A 22,923-nucleotide genomic window follows, 5' to 3' on the forward strand; every position below is an offset into this window, starting at 1 on the left:
AAGCCCGAGTGGACTCCCTGCTCTAATAGAGCAGGAAATCCACTACTGACATCACTAGTGATGTCAGTAGGTCCTCCCACAAACGCCAGCCTGCCTTTGTGCAGCCACCCCCCCAACCTGCCTATAAAACGGGGCGAGCTGTCACTTACCATCGACAGCCGCCCCATCTTGTAGCGAGCCCAGGAGCGACTGAAGTTCAGTCGCTCGGCGGGGTTCGCGCATGCGCAGTGGCCAAACATCGAGCCGCTTGCGAGCACTGTGCTCTCGCGAGTGGCTCTGAATCAGGCCTTATGTACTGTAGAAATGCTCCAACTAATATGCCACACAGCAGAGCCCCTAAATCATGATTTATCTCACAATGCTGCCCCCAATTCATAGTATGCCACACTTCATAATTATGCTACACACATATCAATACCTCCAATACATAATATGCCACACATCTGTGCCCCAGTATGTCAGCATCCACTAGCCCCTCTACAGGTAGCAGTCAGGAAGCCGACGGTCGAAATGCCGACCCCCGGCTTTCCGGCTGTGCAATCCAGGCAGGGGTCTAATTATGGGTGTCGAAAACCCGACTCCGATCATTATCCCCACGCATACTGACCGAAGGTAAGCCGGGCGGCGGACGCCCTTAGGCAGCTGCCTATTAGCATTTGAATGATGCAGTTTCTAGCAATAGGTGTACTCTAATTTTTACCAGGATAACTAATTATGCCATTACTGCTTTCTCACCTTGTCGTCTTCACTGACCAGTGTAAATGTACTATTCCGCACAATATGAAGGCTGCCTTAGTAACAACCATCCATTTCCTTTATAAGTAAAAAAATATATATGCTGAATACAAGCCTGAAACTCTGTATGGGATATTATTGTGTTATTCTCTATGTCTTGCAATTGTGTTACAGTGGGGGAGACTTCTCAAATCTTCTTTAAAAAGGAAATATTGAGGTGATATCCATAGCAACCAATCATATTCTCGCTATCATTTATCTAGTACACTCTTTAAATAAATGATAGAATCTGATTGGTTGTGTGGGCAATGACTCAATTGTCCTTTTGCAGAATGTTTGATAAATATCCCTGTATGTGTATTACTATGGTTTTTACTCTGTTGCTTGGCTTCCACATACTGTTTGATTACATGTTGTTCCCTCACCTGTATACCTTTTAGCCATTCCCTTGTATCTACCAAATTCTCCTTCCTCTCTTTCTCTCCCCCATTTACCTGCTCATGTTTATATTCCTAATTAATGTCTGTTTCTAATCGTAAGGTGCACAGGTTTAATCTATGTTCTGATTTTTTAACTCGGTTACTTGCGTTGTGACAAGTCAAGTGGGGTTCTTTGTTCTTTCTCCATTACTGATTGAATTGGTGGGATATTTGGTTATGTATTTCATTGCATGAATTGCTAGGATATGGAAATCTTTAGTAGACTTACTTGTACTTTAAACTAGAGATGAGCTGTTTGGTTCAACTCTGTACTTTTCGCCAATTTAGTGCAAGTTCGGATTTATCTTATTGGCTATCCAAAACACGTGAGAGCCAGATAGCCAATAAGATTCCGTTTTTCGTATCTGAAGGTAAACGAGTACAAACGAACCGCTTATCTCTACTTTATTACATGGTATTATGTTACAACAATGGGCAATTTAACATGAGCATGCACACTGAATTATAAATACAGCTATGCCCTATGAATGTCTACTTGTGCTGTTTGATATTGGAAGTGGCTGGGACTATACCACGAGCAGTGGTGCTTCACAGAACTGGTTTAGAATATGTGTCCTTGCTCATCTAGCCTCAATACGCCATGCAGCGCGATGTGCCTGGTGTGAGTGTGCCGCCAAGTCCCGTGGCAACTCTGCTAGTGTTGGGCAATTTCTCTTGGAAAAAGCAATGCGATGCGACTAGGACGCATCAGGAGACTGTTCTGAGTAATTCGATATGTGACACTTGTATACCTGTGTGCGGCTGTGTCGACAAACGGAACTTGGCGTGAAAAAAAGCCACGGCCGCTGCATCGTAGCACTTTGAGAGACTCGGTCGCCAACAGATATACAAGTGTCTTATATCAAATTAATCAGTGCAATCTCCTGGTGCGTCCTAGTCGCATCGCATTGCCAGTTAGATGCATGTTCAGCTGGAACAAAAAGACACCTGACGCTATTAGATTCTGATGGGACTAGGCGCAACTGCAGCAAAGACGAGTGAGGACACATCTGTATAAGCACAAACTTCATACAGTAATACGAACAATACTAAACAACTGTAGTGTTTTTGAAATAGTCAGATGTCTACATTTAATATAAACTTATACAGTATATCTCATGGAAAGTTAATTGAGGTGAATTAGAGGTGATCTCTCTTAATGCAATGTTTTCTAGTTCTTTACAGACCGTACTAACCCTATTATTCTCTTCTTTCTGCAGAATGGAGCCGCAAATGGCCATCTGTATAATAAAAAGTTCAAGGAGTCCTTTGAGGAAGCTCCAATGTATGTCGCTGTGCTCACCTACATAGGTTATGGCGTTGTCACCTTATTTGGCTACTTACGGGATTTCATGAGAGCTTGGGGCCTGGAGAAATGTCACATGGCCGAGGAAAGGAAAGAGCAAAAAGTAAGACTTTGGGCTGACTGTTACTGTTCAGGTCAGTCAGAAGGTATATAGGGCCTGATTCAGAGCCGCTCGTGAGCGGCCGCTCGTTCGATCCGAGCGATGTTCGCACAACTGCGCATGCGTATGGGTTGTAATACGCATGCGCGAACCAGTCATTGCGTTCGGAAATTGTGTGCTCGCAAAATAGCGAATGCCTGCTAATTTGAGTGACAGAATGAGGCATTTGTGGGTGGTAACAGGGGAAGGTGCTTGAAAACGGGGAGTGGAGATCCGAACGCAGGCGTGCCAAACGGTCAAAACGGGCGTTTTAAGGGTGTGCATAATTAACAAAGCAGCGTCATCGACCACGTCACTTGGTTGTCTTTTAGCCTGAACTGCTCGCATGATTGCGGTAGGAAAATCCAACCACAAGCACTGCGAGCAGTTCATACGCCTTTCGATGTACTCGATTAATCTAATAAATAGCGGAGATGACGTAGGATGCGAGCTGCCAGGGGGCGTTTTTTAAAAGATAGTGAGCGCATGTTTCGTTCGCTCGTTCAGACATAGAGGCGTCAGCAGACCGCAAAGAGCGAGTGCTCAATTTAAATATCCGGCCCCTTTTTCTGAACGAGCGAGCGCAAATAGCGTCCTGCTCTGAATCAGGCCCATAGTCTGCAAGCAAAAAAAGAGACAGATGCAAGTGCACACTCTAACTATGCTGAACCTAATAATAATACTGCTAAATTGCATCCAAGAGGTTCTTCGCATAATAATGGCCATAATTATGGGCCTGCCCACCGCATCCAGGTGACCTCTATCAGGCAGATCTCTAACATTCCTATGGAACAAATACAGGGCACGGGACCCCCCAGGCCAACCCAGCAGAACCGCCCCATGGCATCACACTAGTATATAGTCTGTCTCTCCAGCTGGAGGACGAAATGTTGCCTAAGACTGTACCGTGTTTCCCCGATAATAAGACCTACCCTGAAAATAAGCCCTACCCTTACTTTTGTAGCCCGGTCTAAAATAAGCCCTACCCCGAAAATAAGACCTACCTTAATCTCTTTTTGAGCTGGGAACGCTGTGGAGACCAGCGTTTCCAGTCATGCAGTGCACGGGTGACGTCATGACGTCACCCGCGCGCTGAGGATCCTGTGCGGCCGCGCCTGCTGGATCATGTTAGATCCAGTCAGCGCGCAAGTGAGAGGGACATCCCGGATGGCGGAGACTCAGGTAAGTACGGTACTGTACTGGTGGGGGATCAATTACAGGGGGGCTTGCACTTGAATAAGGGGGCCTGCATAAAGGACACTGCTACAGGGGGGGGGCCTGCATAAGGGGCACTTATACACAAGGGAGGCTGTATAAGGGGCACTGCTACAGGGGGGGCCTGCATAAGGGGCACTGCTGTCAATGTTAGTTAAAATAAGACCTACCCCGAAAATAAGCCCTATGGTGTTTTTTGGAACCAAAAAAAAATAAGACAGTGTCTTATTATCGGGGAAACACGGTAGTACATGGCATTGCAGTGAGGTGGTGTTTGCCCCCCCCAAAATGTAAATGTGTGTGTGTGGTCTAATATCCATGAAACAGATTATAATTCATGTAAGGCAATAGCCCGTAAGCCTATTTTGAATTTGTTAATGCAGGACTTTGTACCCCTCTACCAAGACTTTGAAAACTTCTATACAAGAAATCTTTACATGAGAGTCCGTGATAATTGGAATCGGCCCATCTGCAGCGTGCCAGGACCTCAGTTTGACCTCATGGAGCGATTGACCGATGACTACAACTGGACGTACAGGTGATTTCTTTCTGCCATTACAAGTGTGTAGAACAGCCCACTTAACAGATTGTTCCCATGTAACATAATTGTTATTGTCTTTAATCGAATTCGCTCTCAAGTCTGTTTTTATTCAATTCATTAGTAACGAATATTTGATGTAAACTATCATTAGAATACAAAATTGCATACTTAGAGGTCCTAATTCCCAGTTTAATAATTGTAGACTAAACCATTATATCCGTGAAAATGCTAGTTAGCCAGTACGACTATTTGGCATACTCGCTTACTCACCTGGAATCTCCAGGATAACTCTGACATTGTAGAAAGTTCCTGGGATACTGACCTAGTGAAGTGGGCGGGCTCTTGATGGCTCAAGTTTCAGTGACTCATGTCACCTCGGCCCCCACAGTTACCGACTGGACCTCCCCTCGGGTATCCCAGACAGGAGGTAAAAAAGTAGACAGGTATGAGTTTTGTCTCTGGTCTGATGTCACTTTTTCCATGGTAATTCATAGGCTGCACTCTCACAGATATTGGTTTAAGTTATAATGGGGTAGATGTATTATAGCGGCACTTAACGTGCCGCTATAACGCTTCCCGCTTCGCCTCTTTACCGAGGCGAAGCAGGAAGCACTACCGATGAGATGTATAAACATCTCATAGGCCGGAGAGGGGGAGCGTTAACTCCCCCCTCCGGCGCTATCCGCTAGAGACAGCAGCACATCAGCCTAGTGCTGATGCGCTGTGTCTCTCTCCCGGGCCGGCTCCACTGAGCATGCGCGGGATCTCGCAAGTATCGCGAGATCCCCGCGTGGAGCCCCAGCAGGGAGAGCGCTGTCCCTGCTGTGGGGGGATAGGCTAGCGCCGTTTCTGGGCTTCGTACATCTCCCCCAATATTATATCTACCGCCACTGTGTGTGGGTGAAATTTACTACAGGGTTTATATGTATGTACAGTATGGGGGAATCACAGCAATTATATGTTTAAAATCTGCTCTGTTTATACTCTTTTTTTTACATAGCCTTATATAAAAGCCATACTAACCTGATAAAATAAATTTTTCTGTTTCAAAACTCCATGGCAGCCTGTACAGTGAATTGGTTCCCTTATAGGCAGTTAGAGAAAGGTAGTTTAAAAGCCCCTTTGAAAGCTATATATAATGGAGTTCCGTCTCTTCACCATTGTATTTTGTAGTCTCTAGCCAGGCAGACAGGTAGTGTTTTATTCTGTTATGCAGGGGCTCACCTTTTCCTTGGGACCTGGCGAAGTACCATTTTCATGCTCTGGACTAGCTAACCCAGTCACACTAGGCTGCTACCATAGGGAGGAGTTCTGGTAGTGGAATTTCAAATGTCCCCCGCCCGGCCGTGAAGAGGGCTTCTGGCATCATTCTGAATGAAGGCCAGGATGAGAGGCAATCCGATCTGCATCTCAGTGTTCCCTGTCCTGTAGCACCAAATATATTCTTTACACTCTATGGAGTCCGTGTCCTGCTTATAGCCTAAGCTTGACTTATGGCCTGGATGCTGCAGAAAATCTTTCTAGACAGGACTCTGTAGAAATTGTTCTGGATAATCGAAGAATAGCGGAGGTCTTCTGCTGGTGCTCCTAAGTATATGAGAAGCAATCTGTGACTGCCCTGGTTGTACCCTAATGTAACTGAATGTATAAAGGCAGAATAAACTGTTTGGATAAGCGCTAATACATTCAACACAAACTAAATATAAACACAAATGAATGAAAAGTCAACTTCCCTTTTGTGATGCGGATCTCGTGAGAAGTGCTCTATTTAATCGTGTAATACAATAGAAAACAATGGCAAATAATCCTTATAGGGACATGAATCCTTTCCAAGTACATTTTTTTCAGGGTTATAAATCCCTTAAATATAGTGCTTACTTGCGTATCTTCTTTGGCACAGGAGTGGGTAATGCTATTTATATTTGTTGACCCTTGGATATACCCCCAGAAAAACTTCCTATGAAAGGATTTTTGTGTTAAATTGTATTACACAATTCTATTTATTTCCATTTTCCTTTTATGTATATGAGCACCAATAATAAAGTGCTTATTGCGTGAACCGCATCACAAAGTTGAGGTTGAATTTTCATTTATGTTGTGCTGAATATATTCGCGCCTAGCGCAGCATTTTTCAACCACTGTGCCGCTAGCGATTGTCAAGTGTGCCGCGGCAGTCAGCTCAGCGCACTTGTACTGTAGTGTGTTTTATTCCTGAGGAGGCCAATGTAGTGTGTTTTATTCCTGAGGAGGCCAATGTAGTGTGTTTTATTCCTGTGGAGGCCAATATGTGAGTATATTTTCATGTGGGAGCCAATGTTTATATTTTTTCATTGGTCACGCACACCGCATCACCGGATGGTGTGCCTTGGCAATTTTAATATCTTGTGTAGTGTGCCTCGAGTTGAAAAGGTTGAAAATCACTGGCCTAGTGCCTAGAGCCAAACAGTGTTTCTATTGATCTGGATAATGGGGTTTTGTTTAATCACATATATAAATCCTTGAGGATGAATAAAACGATAGCGTCAGTGTCAAAACAAAAGTCCCTTGTTGAAGAGCCGCGAGAACAGTGTTGCCGGCACATCAGATGATTAAAGATTTATTCCTAAATGAATGGTCACAGGAGAATAGAAGTCAATCTAATGTTAATAGATAAGACCATATGTAACAATTTAAAGGCGTACTTTAGATATACAGAAATGGATCCTGATCCCTAAAGTGAGTAAGTGTAGAACATTATTTCCAATACTGAGCATGTTTGCCTATCCAGCCTTATCTAATCAGTTTTATAGCTTATAGTACAATGGAAATCGTCACATAGTAACTCATTTATTGAATTCCTTTAATGTACTTTGTATTTTCCTGTAAGAAAGAAAGACTTTTGCTGTCAAGTGGATCAATCCCTGTGGAGCATAGGTGCTTTCATTGTTCTAGCAGCTAACCCTATTATTGCCAGGAGGCACACTTGTAAATGTATGAGCACTGAATGTCTCCTATTATTTTCCCACGTTCATTCCTATAAGATACACCATTTGTACGTCATATTGCACTGAGGATGAGGTCATTGTTCTCCCCCAAAACGTTTTCTTGCTTCTATGGTGTTTGCCTGTTTACTTGGTTGCACTAATAAAAAGCACAAATTTAATTTTTGTTTTTTTACTTTCAATTGTTTGGCGTGTTGCCTTGTCCTTCACTGTATTGGACAATGGATAATATGAAGGTGTGAGGAGACCTTGGTTGACAAAGAGCATTACTTCTCCAGTGAGGTCCACTACTACACCAGGCTTTCTTTGGACCTGATTGCTACCCTAAAGTTGGTACATCCTAAGCTAGGATGTCTACTAGTACTACAATTCTTCTTGAATATGGGGTTCCTCTTTCAGATCCCATGGATGGGAAGATGGATGATTTTATTTTAAAGGCTTCATAGTTCTCTAAGAACCACAGTGAAGTCTGGTCTGGAACGGATCCATAGCACTAAGAGGCAAGTAAGTCCAGAGGATTGGTCTTAAATCATTGTCTTCCAGCTACTGATCAAAAGATACAGCTTTTCTCTAGTGGTCACTAGGGCTGGACATCTATCCATCCATTCCTCCTTTTCCTTTCAAAGATCAAGAATGAGAAAATAGCAGTGACGGCAATCTTTCCATCTAAGTCATCGCATTAGTGGTGCCCAGTAGCTGTGGAGACACCCAACCATTACATTCAGGTATAGAGCGCTACAATTCATGGCATCAAAAGTGAACAGAAGCTGCTAAGAGAAAAGGGAATATCTGAGTCCGTAATTAATACCCTCATGCAGAAAACAAAAAAAAAAAGGCTATGGAAGATCTTTATTTGATGGGGTGAATCCAAATGCAGCAACCTTTCAACACCGCCTAGATTTTACAAAGAATGGACAATGTATGGATCTTGCTTTAGTCACACTGAAGTTATAGGCATCGGCATGGAGGGTTTTATTTTTCATGAGGACCAAAGTGGCCTCAGAACAATTAATCATTAATTACTTCCAAGCAGTGAAAATAATTTGACCTTCAGCAGGTCGTTTGTGGTTCTGATATACCTCAATTTAGTTTTTTTGCTTGAAGCTTCTCTGAAATGAATGAGCCTGAAGAAAGTGTTCCTAATGTCAATTACCTATGCAAGAGGAGCTTTAAAATTGCAGGCATTATGGTTCAAATAGCCATTTCTAAATATCTTTGAAGATGAAGTGTCCCGAGATCCAATTCTATTTACTTGCCTAAAGTTGAATCTACTTTTCATATCAACTAAGAAACTGTGTTACCATCCTATTATTCATTGTATAGGTAGTTGGAAAGCAGAACAAATTGCATTCTCTAGGTCAGTGGTTCTCAAACTCTGGGCCTGATTCAGACCCGCTCGCAAGCAGGTCGATGGTCGGGCAGTGCACACACGCGGCCGCGAGCCCCGGAGCGAGTGAGAAATCACTCGCTCCGGGGCTCGCTACAAGATGGGGCTGCATCGACAGCTCGCCCCGTTTTGTAGGTGGGTCAGGGGCTGGCTGCACAAATGGAGGTGTTCCAGAAGGAACGCCTGCCGTTTCTGGGCGGCCCTACTGACATCACTAGTTATGTCAGTAGTGAACTTCCTGCTCTATTAGAGCCGGAAGTTCACTGGGGCTTGCGGTGGACGAGACCCTACCACAAGGGTCTCGTCGCAAGCCCGATGGTCGCGATAATCGTGACCATGGCCAGGCCGCCCGCACAAGCTGTGGGTGGTCACCCACAGCTATGCGAGCGGCCTGGAGGCGCATTTTTATTTTTTTTTTAAATCCGCCCTGATTCAGAGCGAGCGCTCGCAAATAGCGTGCGCCTCTGAATCAGGACCTCTGTCCTCAGGACCCCACACAGGTCACCTTTCCAGGTCACCCAGCAGGTGCACAGGTGTATTCATTACTCACTGACATATTTTAAAAGATCCACAGGTGGAGCTAATTATTTCACTTGTCATTCTGTGAGGAGACCTGGAAAACATGCACTGTTTGGGGTCCTGAGGACCGAGTTTGAGAACCTGTGCTCTAGATCTTATGAGAATTATACAACAGGACAGAAAGTGGTGGGTACACAAAAGACCACAGGTTCTCAAACTCGGTCCTCGGAACCCCAAACGGTGCATGTTTTGCAGGTCTCCTGACAGAATCACAAGAGAAATTAGCTCCACCTGTGGATCTTTTAAAATGTGTCAGTGAGTACTGAACACACCTGTGCACCTGCTGGGTGACCTGGAAAATGTCACCTGTGTGGGGTCCCGAGGACCGAGTTTGAGAACCACTGCAATAGACGATATCCGGCGAATCAGGCTGACAGATGGTCCACATCGGCAAGTGTGTACCCGCTGTGAGCAACCATGCGCTCTCCCGCGAGGTCGCATCTACAGATCAAGCCTACATGCTGCTCAATCTGTCAATTTGATGAACGACCCCATGGTTGTTGATGCTGTTAGTGAATGACATATTGTGCGTTCGTTCACCAGATCGTTCGGTGTCAAACGACCGCACAATATGTCGTTCGTCGCATCGCGGGTCGGTCGGGTACACACAATGTAATGTGTATCTGGCTTTAGGAATGAATATCCGTTCTCAAAAGGTTCATGCCACTTACAAACAATCTATTTCCAGATGCATCAGAGAAGTAATCCTAGTCCTACAAGTAAGATGGTCATAAAGGTGCCAGAAATCTTAAATCCTACTCTACTTGTGAGATTGCAACTTCATGAGGAAGAAAAGGCTAAAGCAACAGGAGAAAATGAGAAACTTCATTATATACCATCCAAAGGAGCATTTTTATACTACCTGACTACGGGGTAAATTTACTAAAGTGCAGGTTTATAGAAGTAGAGATGTTGCTCATAGCAACCAATCAGATTCTGCTTATCATTTATCTAGCACTTTCTAGAAAATAATAGCTTGAATCTGATTGGTTGCTGTGGGCAACATCTCTGCTTCTAAAAACAACCACTTTAGTAAATGTACCCCTACTTGTCTATAACCCATTTTAAGGGCTGCCATGGAGTATTTCAAAAATGGATTATCAAGGACTTTAATTTTCTGTTCTTAAAAGGTTCTGTCAAAATCTATGGAGTTTTGCTTCAAAGCATTCACAGGGCCTTTTAACATATGATGCTTAATGGGAGTAAACTTGGTACATGTTAAATGGATATAAATGTATTAATCATTGAGTTGACTGACTATGCTGGATGTTGTTTTATTTTAGGTTCACTGGAAAAGTAATAAAGGATGTGATAAACATGGGATCATATAACTACCTTGGGTTTGCAGAGAACAATGAAGAGTCCCTGGGTTCAGTGAAGAATTCTTTGGAGCAATACGGAGCTGCTGTGTGCAGTACCAGGCAAGAAATGGGTAAGGACGCCCAGTGTGCTGCCATACCTACTGGACTGTGTACAATGACTACAGCCTAAATAGTCTTGTTAAATATTATACACTGGGAACTGTTTTACCTTTAGGCCTGAGGAAACAAAATGTTATTGAAAACTTGTGTACGACCATAGAAATGGCAAGTTAAACATTATTGCTTTGCTTTAATCATATGTTACTTGTCATTCAGCTCTTCCTGCATTTTTCCAAAGCATTGGAAATGTTCCACAGCTGGTGAGCTAGCCTTCCCTTCTAATACGCGCTACCTGGCATTGTTCAACGACTGTAATAACAACAGCCATTCCATATCGCATCATGTCACGTTTATAAACAATTCTTTGAACCCTTTCAGGACCAGAGGTGGTCTAACATAGAAATGATTGCAGATGCAGCGATTTTTATTTACCATGCCCTTGTCCAGCATTGTTTTGTACAGTAAGTCAGTGTGCTCTTGTTTTGCTCGTTTGTACGGCGCTGCGGAACCCTTGCTGCGCCATAAAAATAAGGAGGAGTAATAAAGGATAATATAATTACAATAGCTGATATAGAGGACCTTATTTTCAACTGGAGGTATTTTTGTTGGCTTTTCTCCTCACATACATTTTGTTTGTTTTTTTCCATAACACTTATATATTTTGTTTCTAGTACCCTTTAGAAATACAGTTAAATTTAAGTCCTTTATCTGGGAAACAGAAGATAATAATGATTAAAAAAAAACAAGACCCAGTGCTCCTCCAATTTAAGATTTTGAGATCTATCAAATAACAGCACGTGTAATAAATAGCATACAGTCTTAGGAGCTCATTCAGACCCACTCGCTATGCTGCGCTCTGTCGCCGCCGTAAGGGGTGGAAATGCAAATTTCGCAATCGCACGGCCAGGCTTAAGGACGCCCTCTATGTCTTAGAGAGCTACGGCAGGCATAAGTGGGCGTCATCACACACGTCATCTCCAGGAAGTGTATGATTAATCAGTAACATCGAGAGCCATCGGAGCTGCTCGCAGCCCTTGAGGTAGACCCTACCCCGCCGCAAGCACTGCGATCACAATACAACCAGGTGACGTGTTGAGTGACGCTTCCATGCTAATTATGTGCGCCCAAGGAACGCCGTTTTGACGATCAGACACGCCTGCGTTCATTTATCCACTCCGTTTTCCTGGACCTTCCCATGTTACCACCCACAAACGGCACTATCTGTCACTCAAAGTAGCGCTCAGTCTTTGTGCTACGAGCGCACGATTCCCGATCGCAGTAACTGGTTCACGCACTGCGACTTATGTGCAGTTTGCAACAATCGCCCGACTGCGAGCGATCGCAGCCTAGCGAACGGGTCTGAATAAGACCCTTAGTCCCGAGTAGAATGACGTTTTTGAGCACTCTTTATGCAGAGATTTCCAACGACGTGGATAGCTCTTTCTCTTTCGCTCTTTTTCTCTTTCCCTCTCTTTTTCTCTAGTTTTCTCTTTCTTTCTCTTTCACTTTTTTTTTTTTTTAAATGACCGTTAGGAGCTGATTGGCTGGTGGTTTATCACTCTCCAGTTTATCGCTTTTCAGAGCTTAATACATCTGGCCCTTTGTGTTGTCACTGCTGCTGCCACCGTGCCCCAGTACCTCCATGCAACTGCACTCCAGGCAAGATCTCTTTTTTTTTTTTTTTTTTTATATGAAACTTTTGGAAAATACACTTCATTTCATTGTGAAGACTTACCCCAAAGCCACTGTAGCAACCCAGGGATAAATAGGGAACCATGCCACCATAAAATCACAGTTTGAAAAAGAACACAGGTCAAAACACGTTGCTGGAGCAAGGAAAAAGGATACTACCATCCCCATAGTAATCCACAACATAAAGGAGAGGTCATATGCCCGGGCTTAAACCATCTTACCTTCATGCTTGATATAGTAACTTCTCTGGAGGCCAACTGCGGTATGGCCAACTGGAGGCCAACCTTTGCCTGCTGTTTTTATTGGATGTTAATAAGTGGCAAACATTTTTATACTATGAAGGGACTATTTTTATCTGTTTTCAAGGTACCCTCTTTCTTTTTTTATTTAATGGTACCCTCTTTCTTAAGACAAGACCAGAATCTATTGAGGAATACGAATGTTATCCACGTGGTTGGAAGCCTCTGCATAAAAAAACGTAATTCTACTTTGGACTAAGGGCCTGATTCAGCAAGGAACGCAGTTGCTAATACACACGCAATCGGTCAATATATGGTGCATACACACAGTCAGATTTTTCCTTCAGATATGAACAATAACGATTTAAAAATCGTTCAGTTGTTCATATCTGAAGGAAAATCTAACATATCTGACATGCCTGAACGATGGACGATGCGCGTTCCCGATGGTCAGATAACGATATCTGATGTGTTTGCAGTCAGACTTGGCCGATTCCATTCATTTTAATGCAGTCAAAAATCGTTCAAATCGTTCAAAACTTTGGTAAAATCGTTCAAATCGTTCATCTGACAAATCTGACCGTGTGTATGCTCCATAATTCGCACTGTGCATGCATCGCAGTGTGTGAAATAGCAATTGCAGAGGCTACGCAGACCCAGAGCTGACTGACAGGAAGTGCCATTTGTGGGTGGTGACGGGGGGTGGTTGGGCGAACGCAGGCGTGCCAGTGCATTTCAACGCCGTTGCATGGGCGTGCATAAATTATCCACTGCGTGGCTATAAGCAGCCATAGCACTGATAGCGTGCGTGGATGTGAGCAATTTCAGAGCAAGGTCAGGGCTTGTGCAAGTGTGCATATGGGTCCGATGTTACCGATGGTTTCTCTATGTTCCCCTAGTATATGGATGTGAGTAAGGGGAATTGGGCATCCTTATGTCAGGATGTGAACGCAATGTGAATGCAAACATTTGAACAGCACCGCTGATCAGGGCCGTATTAAGAAAGCAGAGGGCCCATGTGCAGTCTCTCCGTCCGGGCCCCCTCCTCTCTATCTGCCACTACAGCGCAAGTGAGCACTAGAAGACTCTGGTGCTGTGTCAGAGTCTACTACACATGCACATTTCTTCAGGAAAATGGCAAGGCGGCCATTTTCCTGGCAATTTTTTTACTGCACATGCACAAAACGCAGTGAAAATGGCTGCCACTCCATTTAGCCAGTGATTTGTACAGCGCTGGCACAGGACTTCGTAGTGGTAAGTGTTGAAAAATTGGTGCAGGGTGTGAGGTGTGGGCCCCCCTGGGTGCAGGGACCCGTGTGCACCACACACCCTGCACCCCTTGTAGATATGCCACTGCCGTTGATAGGGTGTACCCGACAGCTGCAGCCCGACAAGGGTGAAGATCCCGATCGTCCCTAAGGTAAGTATCGCTAACCTAATCCCCCCTAACCCTCCCTTAGGGGTGCCTAACCCTAACCTCCCCCCCAAGTGCCTAACCATGATCCCCCCTCTAAGCGCCTAAACCTATATTGGCAGACAATAATGACCTACCTCCCAACGTTGTAGTATCCTGGATCGAGAGAGGGGGGGGCATGGCCATGTCACAAGGATGTGTTTGTGACATTTGGTGGGCATGGCCATGTTCCCAGCATGCCTGCTGCAATCACCTCTTTATTGCTGCATACACCAGTGGCCCTTGATGCGTAGGGCAAACATCCATTTTGGACAGCCATAGAGAATTTCAATTGAAGGCATTGCTCCCGCTCCCTCGGACTGAGATGTCGCCCTGCCATTAGATTTTTGTATCCTAAATCCATTATTTGATATTTAAAAAAATGGCATTTAAGGTGTCAGACTTTAATGTATTGCCCTAATATCGGTAAATCACTACACATTTACTCAAACCCTTTCTGTATCGTCTGTAGAAAGCCATACCTTCCCTTATAGGGAAGTAATAAATTAGATGCGACCACAGGCAGACCTTCTTCTATTGACACATCTCATGGGACTGAAACTCCCCTTTGGCCCCAAGACAGAGGGGTCTAGTTACTATGCAGTGTTATGAGACAGAGTGAAAAGTGAGAAGAAAGTGGTAAGGTACCAGCCAATCAGCTCCCAACTGTCATCTCACAGGCTGTGTTTGAAAAATGACAGTTGGGAGCTGATTGGCTGGCACCTTATCATTGACTTACCACTTTTCACTCTGGGCCTGATTCAGAGCCGCTCGTAAGCGGCCGCTCGTTCGCTCCGAGCGATGTTCGCACATCTGCGTATGGGTTGTAATGCGCATGCGCCAACCAGTCAGTGCGGTCGGAAATCATGTGCTCGCAAAATAGCGAATGCCTGCTAATTTGAGTGACAGAATGAGGCGTTTGTGGGTGGTAACAGGGGAAGGTGCTTGAAAACGGGGAGTGGAGATCCAAACGCAGGCGTGCCAAACGGTCAAAAAAGGGGGTTTTAAGGGTGTGCAGAATTAACAAAGCAGCGTCATCGACCACGTCACTTGGTGTCTTTTAGCCTGAACTGCTCGCATGATTGCGGTAGGAAAATGCTACCACAAGAATAGCGAGCAGTTCATTCTCATTTTGATGTACTCGATTAATCTAATAAATAGCGGAGATGACGTATGATGCGAGCGGCCAAGGGGCGTCTTTACAAAATAGCGAGCGCATGTTTCGGACGCTCGCTCAGACACAGAGGCGTCAACAGACCGCAAAGAGCGAGCGCTCAATTTAAATAGCCAGCCCCTTTTTTTGAACGAGCGTCTGCAAATAGCGTCCGACTCTGAATCAGGCCCTCTGTCTCCTAACACTGCTTAGTATCTAGACCCCTGAACGATTAAAATTAGTTCTGTAAATGTCCAGAACTGATTTCCTCTTCCTGCTCTAAAAAGTGCTGTGACGTAGTGGCGTGTGACTGGTGACGTGATATGCCTTTTGTGTGCGCTACAATGGCTTGTTGCGATTGGCATTATGTTAAGTCAAATGCAAAGTGCTCGGAGCATTCAGGCGCCGCAGACCTGGGATTCCAGTGTCACATAATAAAAAAATATATGTAACAGAATAAAAATTGTTAATAAATATAATGAAATATGTTTTATTTTCTGTATTGCCTTCCTGAGATGGCGATAACAGAACAAATATTTCAGCGCTCTGTGTGCCAGCGCAGTGGGGAAGTTTTCTGTCCAGTGTAGCCATAACCGCCGTGGTTGGAATTAAAGGTGATTTCTAATATTGTTGTAATAAACAGAAGGGCATGCATCATCCTATACACAGTACATACTACAGAGTATACACAAGTAATGCATGTTTTCTTAAGTTCCGAGGTCATCGCTTAGAGTTTATTAACCGTTATAGATATATTGGCATCACTTGTGTATTATAATATATTGAATACATATAGACAGGAGAATATTAAAAACCTTTTTAAAGTGAACGGTGGTAAATGTTTATAAGTAGACTGAGGTAAACGCTTTATGACCAGGTTAAACAATAGCATGGGTCATTTATAAGAATTGGTGCACAGGTAAAGGCCGTCGAAATGTACTATGGGCCGTAGCAAACCAAACATCACTGAGATTTTATGGAATATTCAAAGCAAATGTCTGACTCGTTTTTATGGGCTACTACACTGTTTGACATTACTTTTCATGTCACCTGTTGACATTGTGAACTAAAAATTGAGAAATGAGTATAAAATGAAACAAATAATGGAAACATTTAGGCCCTGATTCAGAGCCGCTCGCAAAAAACGAGCACTCGCTCTGAATCAGGGCGGCCGCTTTTAATAAAAAAAAAAAACGTCCTCCTGGCCGCTCGCTAAGCTGTGGGTGACAGCCTCCTGGCCGCCCACAAACGGCAGACGTTCCTTCGGGAACGCCTCCGTTTGGCCAGCCACCCCCCCCTCCCCGCCTACAAAAAGGGGCGAGCTGCTGATCAACATCGACAGCTGCCCCGTTTTGTTGCGAGCCCCGTAGCGAGTGATTTCTCGCTCGCTCCGGCGCACGAGTGCGCACTGCCCGGCCATCGACCCGCTTGCGAGCGCATAGCTCTTGCAAGCTGGTCTGAATCAGGCCCTTAGTGCCCTTCATACACTATGTAGACAGAAGTGATTGGACACTGACAGCAAATAGATCAACAAGATTTTATTGACGTGAGTACTTTACAGTAATCTCTGCACATGGTGGACCTACAGACACCCTTCTTGGCAACTGTCCGCAAGTTCCTGGACAGCAGCAGGCGGTATGTTTTGCCATTCTGCCTTAAATACAGTGACCAACTGTGACACTGAAGAAGGTCGAGTCGGCCTAGGACACACCCATGGCTCCAATTCGTCCCAGAGGTTCTCAAAGGGGTTAAGGTCTGGACTCTGAGCTGCCCAGCCCATCTGGGCTACAGAATTTTCTGTATACTAGTCGGGCGTCGCCCTGGAAACATGACAGGTGGCATTGTCATCCTAATAAACATAGTTGTTTACGTAGAACTGCAAGTGCATGGGCCTCCCTACAAAGTGTTCTTGTCGAAACCGCCACATTAGTGGCCATTTGGAACTTGTGTGCAATGTTATGTGTTTTGCTTGCACGGGGGTGTCCAATCACTTTTGTCTACATAGTGTATATCTGCTTTTTCCAGTACAAGAAAACAATATGAGCAGTTACAATGTGGGAATGGTAAGGGCTCATCACACAAGGATGACTAGGTGTAATAACCAGTTGGCAAATAGATATTGGCTAAAGTCCATGCTCTCATGTCCGGTATATTTTGTTCTGATCTCAGTGTTTGCTATGTGTTCTATGATGTAGGATCTTCATGATGGCTATGTGTACTATGATGTAGGATCTCTGTGTTAGCTATGTGTACTATGATGTAGGATCTCCATGATGGCTATGTGTGCTATGATCTAGGCTCTCCATATTGGCTAGGTGGGCTATGATGTAGGATCTCCATGATGGCTATGTGTTCTATGATGTAGGATCTCTGTGTTAGCTATGTGTACTATGATCTAGGATCTCTGTGTTAGCTATGTGTACTATGATCTAGGATCTCTGTGTTAGCTATGTGTACTATGATCTAGGATCTCTGTGTTAGCTAGGTGTACTATGATCTAGGATCTCTGTGTTAGCTAGGTGTACTATGATGTAGGATCTCTGTGTTAGCTATGTGTACTATGATCTAGGATCTCTGTGTTAGCTATGTGTACTATGATCTAGGATCTCTGTGTTAGCTATGTGTACTATGATGTAGGATCTCTGTGTTAGCTAGGTGTACTATGATGTAGGATCTCTGTGTTAGCTAGGTGTACTATGATGTAGGATCTCTGTGTTAGCTAGGTGTACTATGATGTAGGATCTCTGTGTTAGCTAGGTGTACTATGATGTAGGATCTCTGTGTTAGCTAGGTGTACTATGATCTAGGATCTCTGTGTTAGCTATGTGTACTATGATGTAGGATCTCTGGGCCTGAATCAGACCCGGTCGCAAGTGCTGAGCGCTCGCAACCGGGTCGATGGTGGCCCAGAGTGCATGTGCACGATGGAGCCGGCTCCGTCGTGCGCATGCGCGAGACCCGGATAGCGACGGGCAATCCGTCGCTCCGGGTCTCGTACCAAAGGGGGCGTGCTGTCGATGTGTCCCATGTGAACGCCTCCGTTTGGGGCCGGCCCCACTGACATCACGAGTGATGTCAGTGGGAGAGATTTCGGCTCTGTTAGAGCCGAAATCTCTCTGGGGCTTGCGGCAACGAGACCCTACCACAAGGGTCTCGTCGCAAGCCCGATGGTCGCGATGGTCTTGACCATCGCGACCATCTTCCTGGCTGCTCGCCTTAGCTGTGGGTGGTCACCCACTGCTATGCGAGAGGCCAGGAGGCCGTTCTAAAAAAAAACAAAAAAACGGCCCTGATTCAGAGCGAGTGCTCTGTCAGAGCGACCGGCTCTGAATCAGGACCTCTGTGTTAGCTAGGTGTACTATGATGTAGGATCTCTGTGTTGGCTATGTATACTATGATGTAGGATCTCTGTGTTGGCTAGGTGTACTATGATGTAGGATCTCTGTGTTGGCTAGGTGTACTATGATGTAGGATCTCTGGGCCTGATTCAGAGCCGGACGCTCTGACAAGAGCGCTCGCTCTGAATCAGGGCCCTCCTACCTAAAATTGGAGCGGCCTCCTGGCCGCTCGCATAGCTGTGGGTGACCACCCACAGCTTATGCGAGCGGCCAAAAAGATGGTCGCGATATTCAAGACCATCGCGACCATCGGGCTTGCGACGAGACCCTGTGGTAGGGTCTCGCTGCCGCAAGCCCAGGAGTGCTTTTGGCTCTATCAGAGCCAAAAGCACTCCCACTGACATCACTAGTCACATCGACCCGCTAGTTATGTCAGTGGGGCCGGCCCCATACGGTAGGCGTTCCCATGGGAACGCCTCCGTCTGGGCAGCAATGCCCCCGGCACGCCCACCAAAGGGGGCGTGCTGTCTCTCACCATCGACAGCACGCCCCCTTTGTAGCGAGACCCAAAGCGAGACCGGCTCCGTCGTGCACATGCGCACTGGGCTAACATCGACCCGCTTGCGAGCGCTCGCAAGCGGGTCTGAATTAGGCCCTCTGTGTTAGCTAGGTGTACTATGATGTAGGATCTCTGTGTTGGCTACAAATATTATATTGAAGTCCTCTTACGATGTCCAATATTGGTCAACAGGAACCTGCTTTTAGCTTGGCCTCCTTTTACTTGATGTTTTGTCCTCTTTACTCATGTGGTTCACTGGTTCTTAGCCATTTAGTGTGATCATTTGTGGCATTTTGTTTTTTATGTAATGGGATCCAGCAAACTTTCTGCTTGCATCCCCACGTTCTCATATGTCTATACACCTCTCTCCATTCATTATACTGCATGTTGCGGCCGCAGCTTTAGTAAAATCATATTATATACTACTGCTCTCATGGTGATGTGTTGGCTGGGAAGGAAGTTTCAGCGAAACTGAAAACCAACCCCTGCATGTTCCTATGGGTGTGTATTTTTTCCTGCAATTAACAACATGGAATGCAAAATTTGTTGTTGTGAAGCAGGGTACACACTATACGATATGTGTACCCAGCCACGGTGTCATGTAACAATACATCTTGCGCACTGCACAATCCAATATCTCAATGTCTGATTGGTGCGATGTGTCGTTATATGGTGCTTGCCAAATTTTCCTAAAATCTAGGAGCCAGGATGAAAGTGTAGGAGCCAGACCACCGTCATCCGTCCGTACAAAACAAAAAAAAATGACAGGAGTGAGTGAGGATCACAGCTCTGTATGTTATGCAACCTTTATACACACTTTACTAGTCCACAAAATGGTCACAGTTGAATGGATACAGTAAAGTGGAGGCCCCTTCACTGCACTGCGCAGCTCCCCTGCTCCACCCCCCCACCCTCCAGTAATAACGAACCACATTTCACATAATATAATGGTGCCAGAAAGTACAACAAACCCCCCCCTCCTCTCGTGGTCACACCACTATCCCTCTGAAGCCGGTCCACAATCCCTGGCCAGGCATAGACCCTACTACCGGAGAGCTGTATGCAGCCGGAGATAGGAGACAGTAGACAACCGGGACATACAGGAGGATTGGCGTAGACTGGGACAGACAGCAGGGATCAGAGCAGGCCAGGATGGAGAGGAGTCATCAGTGCAGGCTGGGACGGACACAGGCACAGCAGTCACCGCAGGCGACACTCAGCACATGCACTCCTGTGCATGATATGAACACCACAATACTATAGGCACGAATCACCACCAGAGCTGATGAGGATCTGTTTCCTCCCTCACTGCGAAATCTAGTAGCCAGGCAGCAAAATCTGGTAGCCATGGCGTCCTGGCCTCCGGGATTTGTCAAGCCCTGATGTAACAGCACTGCGTCGTTCATTTCATCGTCCCTTCTACTATGCAGAACAGCGAATGGCACAATGTGATTAACCACTGATTGGCCGCACACACTATATGATGTGTATGATATATTGTTTTCCGATATGCGTCAAAACGATATAGTGTGTACCCAGCTTGAGACTTTGTGCTTAGTTTCTTGATCTGTTTAATTTTGCACTTACACTGTACTATTTATCCAAGTTTTTATTTCTCCCTGCACATGTCGTGTTACCGCGTGGCTATAATTCACAAACACTGGTAATCTGAAATTATAGTGCATGTGTGCGTCTATATGTGTATATGTCTGTCTCTATAGATTATTCTATTAGATCTTGTAAAAATGTTCATTGTGCAAATCTTTTTCAGGGCACTTGGATAAACACCAAGAGCTGGAAGATTTGGTTGCAGAGTTCCTCGATGTAGAGGCAGCGATGGTATTCAGCATGGGATTCGCCACAAACTCAACAAATATCCCGGCACTTGTTGGCAAGGTACATTTCATAACAAGAAATTACCCAGCAAACTGTAATGTGTTAAGTATTTTCCATCTATCTATAGAATTAAAAGAAATCTATGACTTTTTAGTAGTAGCATTTGTTTTCACATTTGCCTTTCTGTAAACATTATTTGAAACAAAGGGTAAAAAGGTATGCAAACTTCCTTTATGTTTTCATTAATATGTACATGTACAATACAGGGCTGTGCAGGTTATTTTTCTTCTAACGCTGTAGAGCTTTGTACAGTTCCGTCATTCCAATGATGCAATCTTCTAGCATTTTTGGCCTTCTATGGAATGCTGTTCAGCACTGTTGTGCGCATATTGTGAAATGGTCATTGCTGGGACATTTTCAGAGTGTTTGGAGAACACTTATGGCTACATTCCATCAGCAAAATATTTTTCGGCAAAATTAGGAAAACAATTTGTCCAGCTTTAAAAGTATCCCTGGTCTCCCTGCAAATTATTACTAGTCTCTTAGAATTCAGCTTATTAATACACTATGGGCAAAACTTACTAAGCGGCGGTTTGATGGCGGTTTCTATTCTATTCTAAACCCCGAGGGTTTGGTGGTGGTTTTGCAGCAGTTTCTAAATGACAGCCCTGTTCTATTCTATGCTAAAATGTGTTTTGACTGTGGTTAGGCGGCGGTTTTGCTATCTGCAGATTTTGATGCAAAACTGCCATCAAAACACTTTTTAGAAAAGAATAGAACAGGGCTGTCATTTAGAAACCGCTGCAAACCCGCCACCAAACCCCCGGGGTTTAGAATAGAATAGAAACCGCCACCAAACCGTCGGGGTTTAGAATAGAATAGAAACCGCCGTCAAACCGCAGCTTAGTAAATTTTGCCCTATGCATCAAGAATATTTGTGAAATTGAAGCCCATAGTTTTCTTAATGAATGCACTTAAATGAAATACAGGGAGCATATTTAACTTGGTATATTTAATCATTTTAACAGGCAAGCTCCGCTTCCTAGCCACGGCTGTTACATGTAATGCTGCATACACACGGTCAGATTTTGTTAGAGATCTGAACGATAACTAATGTAAAAATCGTTCATCGTTATCGTTAAACGATAACGATGATCTGACAAATCTGACCATGTGTATGCACCATAAGAGTGAACAGCCCGTATTTGTCAACAATCTACCTAACATACTGCTGCCAGGGAAATCTCTGCCTTATGTTTAGAAAGATTTCCCCAGGTGACATACGGCTGTCGGTGCCACCTGTGTACTTTCTACACTACCTTTCCAGGAAATGGCTCATTATGGATGCAAATCACTTGTACATATCGCATCAACATCTTTATTAACATATAATAACTGCGTTGGTGCAATTAGCGAACATGACACTGAGTCAACACATATTTCCATGTTCGTGATGTACAGAATCCAAGGTCGAGTTTAGGAAGCGCCTGAATAATTTCCTTGCAACTGTAGTGTGACGTTGGTTGTTGCTTCTAGAAGCTAACATTATCTTTTATTATTTAACCCCTTCTGCATAATTCAAACATCCACTTTTTGGGGGGTTTAATAGTAAAGTATTAATTCCTGACTTATATTTCTTTGTCTCGTCTGTGAAAGCTGATAGATTGGGTCAGGAGTTACTTTGCGTTAGCCGAGTTGTGTGAATTCCGTTAATTTATTTGCAAACCTCAACAGCATTATTCCAAACATGCGCTAATTGGTGAAAACACAGGCGCTTAGCGTTTTCCCACAGTAAGGATAATGATCTCTACGGAGACTTAAGAAAAATGACAAAGCAGAATAAGATGTCAGTACAACTGCTTTTATTCCT

The 22,923-nt window shown here is 44.6% G+C and overlaps 1 protein-coding gene across 1 annotated transcript in view; it reads left to right on the forward strand.

Annotated features, from left to right (window-relative positions):
- The window catches only part of LOC148516876 (serine palmitoyltransferase 3-like), a 170,442-nt gene that overhangs the window by 44,080 nt on the left and 103,439 nt on the right, over positions 1-22,923 (forward strand). Inside the window, exons 2-5 of the mRNA XM_088479451.1 lie at positions 2,435-2,623; positions 4,258-4,412; positions 10,646-10,794; positions 20,989-21,113. Coding sequence (XP_088335577.1) covers positions 2,435-2,623; positions 4,258-4,412; positions 10,646-10,794; positions 20,989-21,113 — 618 coding nt within the window. The remainder of the gene's footprint in view (positions 1-2,434; positions 2,624-4,257; positions 4,413-10,645; positions 10,795-20,988; positions 21,114-22,923) is intronic.

Source organism: Taudactylus pleione, unplaced genomic scaffold, assembly GCF_031769625.1.
Source record: "Taudactylus pleione unplaced genomic scaffold, aTauple2 ptg000235l, whole genome shotgun sequence".
Taxonomy (NCBI): domain Eukaryota; kingdom Metazoa; phylum Chordata; class Amphibia; order Anura; family Myobatrachidae; genus Taudactylus; species Taudactylus pleione.